Raw genomic sequence first — 13,316 nt, forward strand, 5'->3', positions numbered from 1 at the left:
CGACTTGAATGAGTTTGTAGTTTTGTAAAGATTGAATATTCTTGAAATCACAGATCAGCCTGTCTTGCTATGGCTGATCGGGTCATTCCTTTCATTTTAATCACTTAAGAATGGCACACTGTCTTGCAAAGTCAGTCAAACTGGCAGTTAGAATGCCAGTTAAATAGGGGTTGACATATAAACAAGGAAATTAGCACCATGTGCCAGCAACATTGAGTGCGAGGCACGTGAAAGTGTTTCATCAGTGCATTTTTGGAAAATTACATGTTTTTTTGTTGAAATGCCATATCTATTTTGTGGGGGGGGAGTTGTAGTATCATGATTTAGACAAAACAAAATGTCCGGAAACTGTTCAGCAGTGAAGACGGTACTTTTTCAGAATTATTCAATATTTTATAAGTTGTGTCTATAATTTTGATCTACAGTGCATAAGGTTTAAGGAATATTTACCAGAGATGGCAAAGAGTCAAGTCAAACTTGTTTCTATAGGTCTTAATCACAAAAAAAGTCTCAAAGGGGCTGCAAAGACCACCATTACAACATCCGCTCATCTGAAACCTATATGAGGGCAAGGAAAAAAACAAAAAAACAGCATGAGGAAGATTAAGAGACCTTGAGGTAATACCTGATGTTTATGCTCAATTTGTTGTTTACACAGTCTACAGTACATTAAGGGTCACCATCATGGTGCCTGCAGGCACCATGCAGTCTCCTAAAACCATGTGAGAAGCATGTGGGTCTGTTTCAGGACTAGCTCACCAGTAGGGGCATTGTGACTTTCAAGAAATGTTGCATAAGTGTTAATTTCTGTGTCATTTTAAAACAATCAGTGTCTTTACATTAAGGATGCCCACCACAGTAATTACTCAAAATAAAATGTGCTCATACCAATAAATATTTTTAGATTGGACATACAAGTCATTCTAATCATTATTCTGGCAAATTCCTTTCTTCTGATTCATTTTGGGGTTAGACGTTTTCTGGACATGATTTAAAGTAATGTAAGCGATTCAATTTATTTGAATCGGGTGTCCAGCTGTTAGCCTTATATGAAATAAATTTAAATAATGACACCGAAAAATAATTTCATCCGGCACAATAAGCAATGCGCTCACAGGTTTACCCAGTAAATTATTTTATAGTTAAATTATTATTGGCTAAAAATATTGGGTAGATGCCTCTCCGATTATAAACATGTACTGGTGGTGGCAATGAAGAAAAACATGTCATTCAAACTTGTTTTGTCGTAAAATATATTTTCCATATTTGATTGTGAGTACCATGACCGATTTTCAGTAGGTTTCTATCTTACAGCAAACAGAGCTGCCAAACATTGAAAATCATATTTAATAATATATACAAGACATTTCAGACTTAGAACATTCTTTGGTAGTAGCATTTAAGAACGCAATTTTAAGGGCGAAAGTGTTTCTAAAAACCGCACACCAAACTTGCTATTACTGCGAGTGTCAAGCAGATAGCACTCATGCAATATAAATAACTAGTCAAGTCAAGTCATATTTATTTGTATAGCCCTTAATCACAAGAAGTCTCAAAGGGCGGGACAGACTACAGACTATCAATATACCATCCCCAAATCTAAAACCTACATGAGGGCAAGGAAAAACTCAAAACCTCAGCATGAGGAAATGAAGAAACCTTGAAAAGCCGACATGTTTTTGATGATGGTAATGTTTAGGGGCGGCAGTGGCTCAGGAGGTAGAGCGTCATGGGATCAAGAGATTGCAGTTCGAATCCCGGCTCCTCCGTGTTACATGTCAAAGTGTCCTTGGGTAAGACACTGAACCCCTAATACTCCCAATATGCAGGTTAGCGCCTTACATGGCTGCACGGCTGCTATTGGGAAATGTGAAGCACACTTGACTTGAAAAGCGCTGTATAAATGCAGAGCATTTCATTTCATTTCATCGTTACGTTTTTGTCATAACCCACCCTACGAGTATAAAAATGATTTTTGGCCATTTCAACTATGCTTTTGAGAATCAAACAACTTTGTTCTGTTCCTCAATCGTGCACAGAATATTCTTGACGAAAACTTAAACAGAACTGCTTAATTCCAGCTCTTGTTTAACTGGTTTAAGAACCCACATGGGCTAGAGAACAAGCAGCAGTATTAAATCCAAAATGAGCATTGCTTGATTTTTTTTCTAATTCAGTGATTTTCATAGAAAATCCATATTTCATAGTATTGTATATTAGACCGTGTGGAAACATATGTTGGCCTGGAGAGGGATGGGCGCGCCAACAGGCTGTACTTGCACAAGACACCTCACAGGAAATGGTGCCCCTACGACTCAAGTGGTTCAGGGATCCAACCAACCAACCAAACCTTCAACAAAGAAGCATTGAGTTTAATGGGCCTCTGCAGTGTTGCAGCGGCACCAAAACAGGGAAGCAAGCTCATCGAATTAATGATAATAATAATACATTTGATTTCAAAGCGCCATTCAGGACACCCAAGGCCGCTGTACACAGAATACAAAAAAATGGGGGGAAAAAAAAAACTAACAACCAATAAATAAGTAAGTAAGTAAGTAAGTACAAAAGTCTAATTCAAAATAGAGGGGGGCATGTGACGCAGTTTATTATGGATAGGCAAGTCTGAGGAGGTGGGTTTTAATGACTAAAATGCTCAAATTTTTAGGGTTGTCGTCTGTTTGATGAAAATGTAACCGCCTGCCTGACGATCCTAAAAAAGTTCTTTCACACATCAGCTCATTATTATTGGTAAAACTGCACTGATATTGTTAATTTCTTATGTGGAAGTGGCTCAGCAAAACTGCTCTAGATTTTAAAGGGGTTGACGATTTTTGCTGTTACCTTTGAGGTCTCATGCTCACTGTAACATGTTCTGCTGGAAGGGACCATTATGACAGCTACGACATGCTACCACTTATTGCAGGAGATTCATTATATTAATTAGGTTTGGTAACACGCAGTTAACCATGAACGAGTATTTTAGCAAATACGCTATTCAATAAAAGATAAATGTTAAAACGAGGTATGAATCTGTATGTCATTTTTTTACTCCATTAATGCTTCAAAATGTTGAACTGGAGTTACTGTGTATTATTGATGCTACAAATAAAATAGTCCATTTGTATAATAAATCCATTTAAACAAATACAGTCAAACCATCTAGGTACTCTGAAATGATGCGCCTTTTGCAGGGCTTTATTGTTCTTAGCTGCACTAAAGAATAAAAAGCTCATTTTAAAATCTACATTGAAATGCTAAACAATGATAAGAGGCTGAAGTTATTCTCAAGTTGGTGCTGTGGTGACATTCACAAAGGACAGAGTGAAAAGTGATCTTAGCCTTCACTTGAGCCTCACAGAGGACCTTGTTGAGAACCTCAATGTTGTGCTCACGATTGCCTCTCCATCGCTCACCAGTTTCAAGCGCTGACTGCATCATTTTATTTGAATACCAAAGTAGACTGGAGAGCATCCCTAGGAAACATTACCGTGAGCAAACATTACCTTTCCGTCGACAGAAAAGAATCGTGACACTCGTAGACTCATTTATTCTTTCGAGCCAGAAACTTGGCATTCCATTTGACTGATCAAAAAGTAAATGTTATGGTCTTAAGAAACACCCACCAAAGTAAAAAACAAAACAAAAAAACAACAACTTATATTAAGCAAAGAGTAAGTGAGGCTAATTGTAGTACTTTTATGCAATTACAAAACCAATGAAGGTGGACCTTACCGGTAAACTAAAGTTAAAAACTCCCGTTCCTACAGTTTTCTACTAAAGTTTAGTTTCGGGACTCAATGCAAATTTCTATGGTAGTGTTTAATGGCAAGTTCACAGAGGAGTTTAATTTTAGTAAGAATAGTGTCAAACTGGTTTTAAATGCATTATTCACAAATGCAAATAGACAAATTGGCAGCTAAAATTTTAAATTGTTTGGATTAAAACGACTTGAAATCTTGAATCTTTCAGTTTCATATCTTATTTCCTCACTTATTTCGGAAAAATCTTGCTGCTAAATGCCACAGCACTATTTTTTTCATTACAATATTGTTCTGATGCCCTCACAAATCAGGCCAATCTCCAAGCAATACATTGTAAATGTTTGCCAATTTATCCTAACATACTTTTTTTTCCCTTCCCTCTTTTAAACTCTCTATTCCGTTTTTCCTAGAGGGCCACGTTTAATCTTGACGTACATGATGTACAATTCTAATTGTTCTCAGTATACATCACTTGTGTAAAATTCATGGCCCACCTGCCAAATGTGGCCCACCATATCATTTTATGTAGCTTGAGAGAAATTAAAATGTGTTTCTTAAAAATAAATGGGTCTGAGAAATAAAAAGTTAAAAAAATAAATAAATAAAAATAAATGGGTCAAAAGAGTGCTTAGAACAAAAAACTATGTGTCCTACAATGAATTTTGAATTAAATGCCTGCGTTTCTATTTCAGTGAGTGAAATTATCCCAAAAAACCTAAAAACATTTTGTAATGTTTGTTATATTTTGGGTGGCACAGTGGATGGGTGGTTAGCATGCAGCCCCACATTGTGGAGGTCCAGGGTTTAATTCCAGCTACCGCAACCTCCCCATGCAGAGTTTGCATATTCACCCTGTTCCTGGGTGAGTTTTCTACGAGCGCCCTAGTTTCTTCCCATTTCCCCCCAAAAAATGCATGTCAGGTTAATTGTCCCTAGGTGTGAATGAGCGAGTGATTTGTCTATCATACATAATGTGCCCTGCAACAGGCTGGCAACCAGTTCAGGGTGTTCCCTCCCCACTGCCCAAAGTCAACTGGAATGGGCTCCAGCATCTCCGCAACCCTAGTGAGGATAAGTGGCACAGAAAATGGATGGATGTTGTTATATTTATTGTACATACAATTACACACAGTACCTGCATGATTTCATTTCAACTCTAATGTTTGTTTCTTGAATATGTAATTTTCACAGCCATTTTACATTGAGAAGTTACATGTAATAACCTGGTATATTCGGGCAGTAATTACACTGATGTGGCCCTCTGTGAGTATAAGTTTATTCAAATTACTTTCCTCCACCAAAATAATAATAATAATGAAAAATAAATCTCTAATATTAGTACAAATCCTTGTTAGTTTATCTTTAAACAATTTACAAGTTTGGGCAGGCCACAAGAGCGGATGCATTGGTTACTTCCAAATCTTTGACCAATTTTCTCAAAAATGTGTAGTTGACCAATTTACCTTGCTTATGACAAAAACACTTACCGTAAATTCCGGACTATAGAGCGCACCTGATATTGTCCGCTGCGACAACAGACAGATCTACCGGTAACTCAGCTTTACCACATTTCCCATCAGCCAGCGTTTGCTACGCCCCTTATTTTTGATTCGTCCGTAGAACATAACAGAATAAATCTCTAAAATAAATACATTACAAAAATATACAGTTGCAAATACATATTATACATGGCTACACATATTTACGAAGAAAGACGGTACACCGAGAGAGTTTTCAAAGCTTTAATAAAAATAATATAACTTTCATCCCAAACCGTGCCTTTGAAAGGTACCAACACACTAGTAGGATCACGCTCGCAATGTATCAAATAAACCTGTGAAGAAAAAGCTACCCGGAAGTGTGACATTGATGATAGATCGTCATTAACGTCCTCCCAATAACTAACGCAATCAAAGTCATCGTCCTCCATATTGAAACGAACCTTAACTCTGCAGAAAATACATGCTAAAACTTAGAGATTGCGGTCTATCCTGGCGCACATATTCTACTGGTCTTAATCATGCCTTTTAAACTCCTACGCCGCTGGTGGCAGTTAGAAAAATTCCATAAATTAGCCGCTTCACTGAATAAACCGCAGGGCTGAACATTTGGGAAAAAAGTAGCGGTTTATAATCTGGAATTTACGGTACTAAATTACAATGAATTTATTTTCTTTGAAAATTGTTTTTTCTAATATTAATAGTCATTTTCGGTTTTCTAATATTGAACCTTTACTCACAGTTAACCTAACCACGTACAGACAAGATGGCAAACGACATAAATCGTAGTAAACAGTGGGTGAGGACAGTAAACTAATAAAATAAAAAAAGATGTGATATTCAACACCATTGGCAATGACTATTGTGCAGCTGTCAGATGAGGTGGCTCACCTGGTCTAAAATCACAAATAGCGCTGTTTAAAGAAATTGAGGGCAGACCTAAACCTTCTTCCTCCTGGCATATTTACACCTCTATTCGAATTGTACTAACTTCAGTCCACAAGATATGTACCACAACATTGTAAATGGAGTATCCCCATACACCAGGGCTGTTTTTAAAGCTTATACATTTCTGGATGCTTACCAGTCCTTCGCAGCTAGGACGCATTGCGGAGCTTTGTTGAGCCGAAAAATGCACCCCCAGCGTGGAATGTCCCTCTTGGCGCAATCGTTACTAAAACAATTCTATATCTATTATGGGGGGAATGTAAAAGAACAGTAAACGGGGCTTTTGCACCTGGTACAGGAATCACTTTTGAGCATGTTGAAAGTGATTTTTCGATACCCGCCAACATCAAAAACACTGAACTGAAGCATGAACTATGCAAGAAATTTTTAGTGTCCGATGTTTGATCACATGACTTCGTACACAATGGCGTTTGCGTTCCCTCGGGTGACTGCGTTCCTTTGGACGTGCACGAGACGTCATCCCTCTTTGACCAGACAATGACGAGGGGACTTCATTTTAAGAAAGAAAAAAAGCTCTGCTGATAAGTTTACTTCCCATTTGTCCAAGCCTTTTATTTTTAATTTTTTTTAAATAAGACCAAAAAAAAAAAAACGTTTACATTTTGGCACTCGGGGACAATGATTCTGTAAATGTATTTATAAGTTATGGAATTGAATGAGTTAATAATGTTGCTTGACTAGTTTTACAATTATTTTGAATTCTTTTTTTTCTAAAATATGCGTAGTGAGACTGTCAAATCCTTACTTGAAGAGGAACTCTGACCCTAGCTAATGTTGTTACTGTCCTTCACTAATCATTTTTGACCTCCAAGTCTGATGACAGAGTGTGGCAAGACCCCCTTAGAACATCACCAATATTTTCCCAAGATAAACATTCTCGCTCAGCACAGTCAACATAGAAATGAGATGAAAATGGCTTGGCATGCGAGTGAGTGGCTTGGAGCAGCAGAGACTTTGAGGAAAATTCATTCGTCCAGTCTCTCTGACTGTGCACTGCTTGCTGAGGTAAAAGCAGCTTGGTGACCTCCTGCAATTAACAACCTCAGCCAAATCCAACCAGGCATAACCAGCAAATTAACATGTAACCGCTTTCTCACTCGGTCCCACAGATCTGCTCAGTAAACATAAAAAAAATACGGGGCCAAACTGAAAATAGCTTTAACCTCATAAGTGCCTATTTAAATGAGTTAGCATTGAAACTATAGCACATATGGCTCTCACGTGATACTAACATTTTTACACTAGGGAGAAAAACCCGGCAAAATAGGATTAGAAACAGAAGTTTTTGCAACTAACTGGTGACAATGTGTTTTTTGTAAAATCATCATTCATGTCACATGAGAAGGAAAATATTGCTTTTATGGTATAATGTCATGTTATCACTTCCTCAAACGCTGAAGCAATGAAACTTTTCATTGACAAGAAGTTGACCCCTTGTTTTTTTTCCCTTACATCGACAAAAGGGTTTCCTTTTTAGGAATTGAATTGGTCCTATTTCTAAAACTAAAAAAATATTTGAGTTTTCTTTCAAACAAATGTATAAGAAATTGGAATTTCATGAGTCCAATCATTTGAGTAGCTCAGGTTTTCTTACATTTACCGGAATAAGACGCACCCCCCAAAAAGAGTATTTTGTTATATATTTTTTCATAAATAAGGGGGAACTAAAAGATGCAAGGAATAAAGACTGCAGTAATATCTACAGTTGCAGGAAAAATAAATACATTTAACAACAAATACATTTGAATTAAAATAATTTAATTAAAACAAAATAATATCATGAAATCTGGTTTAATAGTTAATTCATAGATGGTTAGTGTGCCCTCCTCATTATGAAATATCTCTTTTTTGCCAGCTAGAGAAAAACATGCAACAATGAACAAAGATTTGCAGAAGTTCTGCCTTTTTCTTTTTTCCTTCTAGCAACAAGCAATTAACATGTTAATCAAAAGAGTGTGCCCCACGACCACTCTGTTTGCCAATGACACAATCGATTAAGAACACAACATTATTTAGATCAATTTGATTAAACATACACTATTAAGAAAATACACAGTATTGGATAAAAAGCTCCCAAACAATTGACAGAACCCTGATAAAGACCAAAGGAAAAAAATACTAATGTAAGACCCACTTTCATCGCTAACCGCTAGGCTAAAGGCTAAACCTTTCAAAACGCCTCTCCCATCCATTTTCCTCTCCAACGTTCGCTCTCTGGACAATAAACTGGACCATTTAACAACTGGAAGTGGCATTGAACCGCGAGATGACTAACTGCTGCGCTAAAATTCTGACGAAGACATGGTTAATCTTATCTATCCCGGCTGACGCTCAAGGAAACTGTGCGGGTCAGATGTATCGACATTTCGTTCTGTATACACGTGTACACGAATGACAATAAAGCAAATCTGAATCTAAATCATTGGTCTAAATGTAACAAGCATGTTTGATGCCATACGTTTCTCAAAGGAAGAACGGTTACAGTATGCAGTATCATTAAATTGTAACTATGCCCTTCCAATCGTATGCTCTGTATTTTCTGGTATACAAAGTGCACTCAATTATAAGCTGCACCTTTAAATTTCGGGTAAATTTGGGGTATTAGGGTGCCCCTTACAGTCCGAGATAGTTTTGACGTTGTAGAAGTTTTTGCATGTATTTATGACAGTTTACAATATCTGAATCATAGTTACTATTTTGGAACAACATAGTGCATTCTGTTTGTCCAAATATAACAAGTTGTTTCAATTAACAGAACAGACCCAAACATTAAATCAAATTCATATATTTTTGGGAGCTTTTTATCATAACCTTGCTGTTCAAGAATTGATTGTATTCAATAAATGCACATTAATCAATGTAAAATGATTAAAATAAAACATTAAATGCAATAAAATGTAAGCTATAACCCTGGGACTGATCCGTACAGGACCACTCATCACTTCTTTTGGACACAGGAACCAGCAGTACTGGGAGGAAATCCTTCCTTTTTGAAAAACATGGTGGTCTCACTGATGGTTGGGTGTGACTGGTGGCAGCAACATGCAAGCTGTATAACTGCTAAACAAACAGACTCGCTTTATCTTTGACTGCACACACGGGGAAGAAAAAAAACACGCAGAGTCCAGTTTCGACCTTCACTTTGGGTTAAAACATATGAGATTGAACTCAGGATATGTGCAGTGAGTGCACGAGAAGACTCTACAGGGGTATTGGACAACACAGATTGCTTCAGATGAGTGGACAATAATGCATGTAAAATCAATACAACAACAGCAATAGCGTGTCAGTTAGAGTGCTTGCCAATGGGTCATATTCAGGACAAGCCTAATAATAGATGCCCATTTGTCTAGTCACTGTAATGCTTTTACCAATACACTTTCCACAGGATTTAACTATGAAGAAGCGCAGATTTAAAATTTTTAAAATGGCTCATCCTATGAAATCTCATCTCATCTCATTAGCTGCACCGCTTATCCTCAGTAGGGTCGCGGGGTTGCTGGAGCCCATCCCAACAATCATCGGGCAGTGGGTAGGGGACACCCTGAACTGGTTGCCAGCCATCATCATATGAAATGCTGTTTGCATTTTGACCCAAATAATAATTAATTGTTGTAGTTCCCAACAGTGATTTAAGCTTCTCTGGGCCAATGCTTGTCAAATCAACCAAAGGGAGTCAGAGTCTATGTACACTTTTAAACAGTCATACATATGGCACTCTACACACCCCCTACATTGAACTCGTGCCTTCCTCGACACTTAAATTACATCTGTCTCACTTTTACCTTTACTGCTCAGGCGCTCCTGGTTTCCGTTAGAAAAATGCATAAATTAGCAGCAACATTGCATAAGCCGCAGGTTTGAAGAATTGTTAAAAAAGTCGCGTCTTATAGGCTGCAAATTACCGTGCATACGCATTTTTTTAAGGGGGGCGATGATGCTACAAGAAAATGTCACAGATCAGAAACACTGAGCTTTTTGAAAAAAAATAAAGTTCTACACAAGGTACTTTCAAATTTGAAAACAGTAAATCAGTTCAGGTTGTTATGTTGCATAGTTTGCTTCCATTCACATTAAGTCTCATTCAAAATCACATGACCCAGCTATCAGGTTGAACAGAACCATCTCAAGGCACACACAGAGAAACAACAATTAAAAATTTAGAGACATTAAATATTTTCAAAATATTGGACTAAACCGGTCTCTGGAGAAAATCAACAAAAGCAGGGGGAGAACTTGCAAACACTACATAGGTGAAAGCGTGAGGCAACTTGCAGCACAAAATCACTCAAGTTTGACAACAATGTCCTCTACAGTATTCCAGTTTGCTGTCCAATTCTGAATAATTTGTGCCCATTTTCCACTTGGTACAATTGGAAATACACTGACATAGAATTGATGCAGCTTTTTATTTTATTATTTTGTATTTGAGCCTTAAAATAAAATATATACAGTTTGTAACTCTGGAAAAAAAAGCCAACAAATGGTATGAGTCATGCAGCGGTGTTTAATATTTAACTGCAAGGGTCATTAAAAGTCCTTTGCTTCAGGAACAAATAGTTGAACCTTCATATTCCTCATATACAGGTGTTACATACACTGTTGAATTTCATTCCCAAAAGGCATTTAAACAATTGAATGTCCACCTCAAAACATGTCCACCATAACATATGTCTTTTAGTTGAGGATTCCATAGTCCATTCAACACATGATTAGGTTTCTGACCTATGTTTTGGGGGATCTCATTTTTTCATAACTAAAAAAGGGAAAAAAATGCAGCCTGTCTTTTTAACACATATTTATATACATATAATTTTACACAGTGAAGAGAACAAGTATTTGAACACCCTGCTAACTTTACTCAACTTTGTTCTCCTTCGACTCGACTTTAGAATACCGCATTTAGAACACAACGTCAGGGGAACCCGTGTATTTTTACCTTCATGCACTGTAAACTTTGACTTGAGTCGCTTCTTAATTAGTAATTTTGAGCCCTCATTTTTGTGCGCTGGCTAGATTTTCTTGTACGCTGAGAATGTGCGAGCAGTGCGCAATTGCGCACGCGCGCAGCTTAGAGGGAACACTGGTTGTCGGGGCACAATTTCCAGTGGTGTGTCTTTGGCAAGTACAGCCTGGTGGCACCCATCCCTCTCTCAGGCCAACATATGTTTCCACCTTTTTTCACAACTACAAAATATTTAAATCAGGGGCCCAATTGTATAAGCGCATATTTGATTGTGTGCCACCACGAGCAAATGGTAGGCAGTTCGTGGGGAGGGGGCGTGACTTATGCTGAGAAAACAAAATCAACACTGAATTTTGGTATTTTTATTTGTAAAACTATGTTTGCAATACACTATACCTGCAGAAAAAAAGAAAATCTCTTGGTAATTACCCCAAAATAGAGAAATACAGTGGTTTCACACAAAATGGATATGGAGTGTCTTGGCTGCGTGATTGTTAGCAAGCTCTCAAGATTGCACAAGAAAATGAAGGGTTCACCAGTTCCTTTGGCTGGTGTACACGTTTTCTTCTATTCATTTTCAGTAATTTGGGGTGTAACCAATACTTTCTAAATGAAGTAACTCGTTACTGTGACTCATTTCCTTTAAAGTATAAGCACTAGTTACCATTGTAAAAATACTCACAGTCCAGGTGTGCAATTTAATGCCAGTTTCTGCAGGGGGTCAAGGAGAACGGTACCCCTAACTTGAACTATAAATGCAGAACCAATTCTAAAGATTGAACGAAACCCATGCATCATTCATCTCGGGGAGTGATGCCCTGACCTGGCACCGTCATTTAGCATCGCACCGTCGTTAGCAGCCCGGGGAGCTAGCATCCACGTTTCATGACAATAGATTCTCGTTGCGTCAAACAAAACGCACGGTCGCCACAATGACGCGCTAAACGCGGCGAGATCCACATAATTCAGAACAAGAGCGGAACCAGAGTCAAGTGTACACACTGGCCACCTGCCTGGATGAAAACAGCTAGCGCGGTTAGCTTAGCATTTCGATAAGCGATGGAGCATTTAAAAAATAAAAGCCCGGTGCGGTTTCACTTACCCAGCAGCGAGCGCAGGTGCTTCAGCCGCGTCAGAACATCCTTCTTTGGGTCCAAAACTTTCTGTGTAGATTTCTTGACGTCTCCATAGCCTCTTCGAGTGAACATCCCGCTGGAAAATGCGAGCGTGGAAGCCGATCACCTGTCCTGTGGTTACCATACACCGAAGCTCCAGCGTGACTGTCACTTCTCTCGCCACGCGATGCTTGCTCGGTAAACATTCACCCAACAGCCGCCACTGGGGGTTTTTTCGCCTCTTTTTTTCTGGCTGGAGTGTAAACACGGAAGCTCAACTGACAGCGAGGAGTGGTCTGACCATAGCAGTGTACGCCTACTGCTTTATAACCTTACATGTTTGTCGACGGTTTCAATGTCATTTTCAATTGTTTGGTTACCTGTGTTACTATCTATTTCATATCGTTAATCAAACATGTTTGTCTCTCATCACACCTCGTGTTCAAATCACCTCTCAAACAGTAAAATGTCTACTGATTCAACCACATAAATATAATTTTAAGATAGAATAATTAATCTGCATTTGGACAGTCGGTTTAACGAGAACAAAATAAATGTCCTATTTACAACTGATGAGTTATGACTCCCAAGCGCCTCCTGGTGTTTCGGAACAAAAAGCCAATTGATAAAATTAATCAACAACAAATTGTCCCGGAAGTGACGCAATTTTAGACATGGACAGTGTTTGTATATCAGCGTAAAGAAAATGAAAATGTTTTTTTTTGGGGTAGGACGGTTATCTGATCTAAAATTATTAACCTGTAATAATATTTTAAATAAAATTATGTATGTGATATTTTTAATTGCAAACATTTATGTTAATTATGGGTAAAACATAGGGGATACCTGGATTAAGGAGCAGACATGGGTTTCCGTAGTGCAGGGGTCGGGAACCTATGGCTCGCGAGCCATATATGGCTCTTTCTATGAGTGTCTGTGGCTCAGAGACAAATTTGATTGCATGGAAAATTTCTCCATCTTGTTCAAAATTTGAAATGTCTAATCA

General features: G+C 38.1%; 1 protein-coding gene across 3 annotated transcripts in view; it reads right to left on the bottom strand.

Annotated features, from left to right (window-relative positions):
- Positions 1-12,898, bottom strand: part of ralgapa2 (Ral GTPase activating protein catalytic subunit alpha 2) — a 180,868-nt gene extending 167,970 nt beyond the window's left edge. For all 3 annotated transcript variants that reach the window (XM_088353749.1, XM_088353751.1, XM_088353748.1), the window contains exon 1: positions 12,298-12,898. In XM_088353749.1, coding sequence (XP_088209875.1) covers positions 12,298-12,403 — 106 coding nt within the window. In that variant the 5' untranslated portion in view covers positions 12,404-12,898. The remainder of the gene's footprint in view (positions 1-12,297) is intronic.
- Between the last annotated feature and the right edge of the window lie 418 nt (positions 12,899-13,316).

The sequence above is a fragment of the Urocampus carinirostris genome, chromosome 15 (genome assembly GCF_059441175.1).
Source record: "Urocampus carinirostris isolate Australia breed hairy pipefish chromosome 15, RoL_Ucar_1.0, whole genome shotgun sequence".
Taxonomy (NCBI): domain Eukaryota; kingdom Metazoa; phylum Chordata; class Actinopteri; order Syngnathiformes; family Syngnathidae; genus Urocampus; species Urocampus carinirostris.